The sequence below is a fragment of the Xyrauchen texanus genome, chromosome 21 (assembly GCF_025860055.1).
Source record: "Xyrauchen texanus isolate HMW12.3.18 chromosome 21, RBS_HiC_50CHRs, whole genome shotgun sequence".
NCBI lineage: Eukaryota > Metazoa > Chordata > Actinopteri > Cypriniformes > Catostomidae > Xyrauchen > Xyrauchen texanus.
In genome coordinates this window covers 35,880,403-35,885,537 of record NC_068296.1, presented here as the reverse complement: position 1 = coordinate 35,885,537, position 5,135 = coordinate 35,880,403, and the positions used below count along the sequence as shown (strand labels likewise).

At 35.5% G+C, this 5,135-nt stretch overlaps 1 protein-coding gene across 2 annotated transcripts in view; it reads right to left on the bottom strand.

The window, feature by feature from the left end:
- Positions 1 to 2,129: 2,129 nt before the first annotated feature.
- The window catches only part of LOC127661737 (vasodilator-stimulated phosphoprotein-like), a 56,895-nt gene continuing 53,889 nt past the window's right edge, over positions 2,130 to 5,135 (bottom strand). Inside the window, exons 11-13 of one of the 2 annotated variants that reach the window (XM_052152591.1) lie at positions 4,643 to 4,712; positions 4,494 to 4,551; positions 2,130 to 3,926 (exon numbers count right to left, since the gene is read on the bottom strand). In XM_052152591.1, the coding sequence (XP_052008551.1) occupies positions 3,889 to 3,926; positions 4,494 to 4,551; positions 4,643 to 4,712 (166 nt within the window). In that variant the 3' untranslated portion in view covers positions 2,130 to 3,888. The remainder of the gene's footprint in view (positions 3,927 to 4,493; positions 4,552 to 4,642; positions 4,713 to 5,135) is intronic. The other variant, XM_052152590.1, reaches the window with a different exon arrangement.

The window sequence follows — 5,135 nt, the reverse complement described above, 5'->3', positions numbered from 1 at the left end:
CGGGAGCACAAACAGGAAATGACGTCAGCGAACGCTCGGCGTGTCGTCACGCATAACGTCTGATATTTTGAAAATGTCCGTTATTGTGCTGCCGTCTGTCATCGCGGTGATGTGAATGAGGCTGTGCTTCTAAAAAACATTTTCAGTTCGCATTTCAATGTATTGAGCTTGTTTGCTCTCTGCGATTGTTTTTTTTTTTTAATTAATCGTTTACTCAAATGTGCGCTTGCCTTTAAATTATAAAAAACATATACCTTTAAGTATCATGTAAATAAAATGAATGAAAACATACTGAAATAATTACTGGCGAAAATTTTGATTAAATTATTAATTTAGAGTTTTAAGGCATGCTTTATTTAGTTAATACATTAGGTATCATAAACTAACAATCGTTTACAGAATGTATTAACACAAAAAGCGATTATTAATTGTTACTGTTCTTAATGCATTAAGTAATGTGAACTCATACAACTTTACACTTACAGTAAATAGTAAAAATATAGTTTATAGTAAAAAGGACATAAATGTTGAGCTGTTTCTCACCAACACCCATCATATCACTTGAGAATATATGGATTTAATCACTGGAGTTTTATGGATTACTTTTATGCTGCCTTCATGTGCTTTATGTACCTTCAAAATTCTGGTTACATTCACTTGCATCGAAAGGACCTACAGTGCTGAAATTCTTCTAAAAAGCACATCTGGGATGGCATGAGGAAATGAGAGAATTCAAATTTGGGGGTGAACTATCCCTTAAAAGTTACGTATACAACTTTTAATTTAAAACATATGTTGAAATTAAATTATTTATAATCAAAACATTTGTGCATATCTATGTTTTTGTTATTTAGCAACCTTCTCTATTACTGTTCTTTATTAGATGTATGACATTTGATTTTTTGATTTTTTTTTATCTATTTATTCCAGTATGAACAGTGTATACCGAATAGTAAATGGAGTGGTTGGACAAAACTGAAATAATATAAATAGTACTGAATGATTTCCATATTCATGTACTATGGTACTTTTTTCAGTTCACAACCAGGGCCAGTGGAACTTGTTATTGGAAAACAAGCGTGACCACAAAAAAAAAAAAAATCTTAAGAACATATATTATCTGAAGAATTGTAAGATTTCTGTACTGTTATTGCACTTAATTTGGCCTGTTGTTGAGGTTATTCTAATCTTGTACGAGAACCAAATGTGTTTATCAGAAGTCGGGTTATAAAAGCAGAGTGAGTTAACAGTTGTTGACAACTCTGCTTGGGTCCATTCATAACAGGAAACAACACCTCATTATCTTTCTGCTGTTTCTCTCTCAGCCATGGCACAGAACATTTATTTAGTCCAAGAAATTGTTTCCTGGATTTCATAAGATTGTTTTTTATTATGTCCAGTATGTGTGGGGGACAATAAATGAGCGGTAAACATGTTTTTCCTTAACTCAAGGGACTTGAAAAGTTTTACTCCATGAGTCACATGCTATATATTACATTAAAAACTATTATTAAGGTGCAGATTTCAGGTTGCCTCTAGGGTAAAGTGAGCATGAAATATGGAAATTATTTTTATCTTCTCCCCAATTTGGAATGCCCATTTCCCAATGCGCTCTAAGTCCTTAGTGGTGGTGTAGTGACTTGGCTCTCGAATATCATTTGAGATCCTTATCCTCCAATCCATCATCCCCCGCATCGGAGACCTTCAATCCGCTTGTTGAGTATGTTACCGCGAAGACCTAGCATATGTGGTGGCTTCACGCTATTCACCACGCGCCCCACCTAGAGCGAGAACCACATTATAGCAACCACAAGGAGGTTACCCCATGTGACTCTGTCCTCCCTAGCAACCGGGACAATTTGGTTGCTTAGGGGACATGGCTGGAGTCACTCAGCACACCCCGGCTTCGAACTCATGACTCCAGTGATGGTAGTCAGCGTCTTTACTCGCTGACTCATATGCGCCCATGCTAGGTTTACCTGTATCATAATCAGGGTTGGGGAGTAACGGAATACATGTAACAGGATTACGTATTTAAAAAAAACTAAATATAAGTAACTGTATTCCACTAGTTACAATTTAAATAATTGGTATTTAGAATACAGTTACACTCAAAAAGTATTTGATTACTGCAGAGATTACTTTGCATTTTATTGTCATTTGTTTAATTTAATATTTAGTGCTTTCAGATGGAAAACATTTATACATATAAATGATGTGATCCAAAGTGCATTTGAACAGCAGAGAAACACTTTCTTATGATGTGTTAAGTTCATACGAGCAGACAGAGAAGTACGTTTGAACTAAGTTTGGAGCAGAAGAAATAGAAATAAACATTGTGTAATTTGTTAGCTTTATGCTAAGCTAAAATGCTATTTCTAGCCATTTTACATGCACATGCCAAACACAATCTTATTTTTTTATCAAGAAAATTCACATTGGATCATAATTTCTTTTTTTCTTGTAAGACCTTTGATATTAGTGCAAAAATCATATTCTTGATAATGTTTTAGTTTTCCTGTAAAAATCCTTAAAAAAGATGAGTTTGATTGATCTTGATTTAGAAACAACACTGCAGAAGATATTGAGGTTTTTCAGAGAATGTATTTTAACATGTGTATTTTGTTTTACTGTACTGACAGTTTTTATAGTCAAAACAAGTGAAAAAATCTACCAGTGCTGAAGAAGTAATCCAAAGTATTTAGAATATGATACTGACCTTGAGTAATCTAATGGATTACGTTACAAATTACTCCATGTATTCTGTAATCTGTAGTGGAATACATTTCAAAAGTAACCCTCCCAACTCTGATTATAATATACATTTTTGTAGCTCATACATCACAAACAACAACTAAAAAACAACCCAAATCAAGAAAAATCAGCCAGAAATGGCCATAAAATTAGTTATAATTGTTTTGTTTTTTTTCTCATGAAGTGTGGCATGCAGATAAAAACACAAGTGTGGTAGAAGAAGCAGCTGTATTTGACTATAAAGGCATCTAATCCAGTGTCTCTATGCAATTTCTTTATATTTCAGTGTAAAAAGCCTATATACTATAGAAAAAAAATTACAGAAAATCCAAAATAACAATCTCTGAAAAGAAAACAATAATAATCACAATAAGTTCCCATAAACCAATCATTTCAATTAAAATAGAAACATTATCATTTTCCCTCAAACAAATATACCTAATATATACTTATATTTATATGTATTTTCCAAGGCAGTTTGGCATGGCCACAGGACAAAATGATCATGATCATTGTAGTATTTTATATCTCAACACAAAGTTTGCAAACATCTCTCAAATGATGGCTGAAGCTTAAGAACGGCTGGTTTGAACCACCGGGTAGCGGAGGGCAGAAAAAAGCATACAAGATGGCATAGATAAAAAAAAGAGGCATACCACACATACACAACTGAACCTGAAGAATCCCCCTTGAACTGAGAAAGAGTCGCAAAATCAGGCCTGGTGTGAATATCTCCAAATAAAGATTTGTGTACTGCAGGTCTCGTTTTTGCCTCCATAATGCTGCATCATAATGCGGCCCTGTCGCTCATACAGGGCTGTATATGGCCATTACAGTCACTGGGATAACTGATATGCTACGGTCCCTGAATAGTTTACGGTGAGGATGTCTGGCTTTATGTTCTGTGGATTACAGGAATCAAGTGTGTGAAAGAGGAGGTGGTAATGTACGTAAAACATGTGGAACTAAATGAGAAGAGAAAGAGGAAAAGGGGTGAATTTGACAGATGAAATGGCAATAATAAAGCTATGTAAAAGAAAACTCATGTTGGGTTGAATGGTAATGATTAAGGGTTAAGTCCCTGGGTGTATGTATGTGTATCCCTGGGAGGTGATCCCTTCGATTTCTGAGGGACTATGTAGATCCTCTTTTCTGTAACTCCTGAATGAAAGCTGTAAAAAACAAAAAACAGGAATAAATTGAGGCGAGACACAATTAAATCAACACAATTGCTTGGACAATGCACTGAATGTGTGCAAACCTGGTTAGGGTTACAACATTTTATGTAGTAAAATACAGGACGCAGTTGTAGCGGCATTTTCAGACCATCCCTTACCACACCCCCTCCAGAGATTTAACATGTTTTAGCAAAATGTGTAGCACACACTGTTCATCTCGCATTTGCTTTGTATGACACTTTTGGTTAGGTTTAGATTTAAGGTTTAGGATATGGAGGTCAGATTTGTTGATTTAAAACTTCATCTATTTGGGAGAGCATTCCACTCGCTTTTAGCGCCACACAGTGGACATTTCACCTCGAAACTGATGCAAAATGTGTAATGAACATTTGCATGAACAAAAATGCCTGTAACTAACATGCTCAGCAAGATTGTCTTCAAACCGTTTGCTCTACCATGACAATAGTAAGTCAGAAACATCATTCCCACATTTCCGACTGAACTGGGACAGGAAAGTAAAGGCAAAAAATAACCGAATAAGTTTTAAATGCGAGTTCTCACCTCCAATGATTTCATTCTTAACCTTCTGAAGCTCTTTTCTCACCTCCTCTAGCAGTTCCTATAGCATCAAAACAGATGCTTAACAATAAATTCATAAACACAATATCTTTGTGTAATAACGATTTTTGATTATTAACTAAATTTCTGACCTGTTTAATTCGCTCCATCTCTGACTCCCCTTCACTCTCAGCCTCTGTTGATTGGTTCACAGGTTTCATCCTGAGAAGCCAGGAAGACAAGAAATCAATAAATAAAAAGGACAAGAGAGGAGGGAAAGGGAGAATGAAAAGGAGGGAAAGCAATGGCCAGCATATCATCCCAAATGGCAACAGAATTTCCCACAGCAATCATTACCATAGCAACTGAGATAGTCAGAAGAATTACACCAAATGGTTATTTTGCGGAGTAACCAACATCAAAGTCTTGTTCAATTCCATGGCTTTTTATGGAAGCACATCACTGTCAAAAACACTCTGCAAAAACATGAGTGCAGTGAATTTGTATGCACCCACTGAAAGACAAAGCCCAATATGTGTACTTGCACAATGCACTAATGGAAAGTACATACTTTTGATTGTGTCTTGATACCACAGAGCCCCTTGTTGCGCAATGTTTGCATTTACATGCAATAGTTAGCATCTA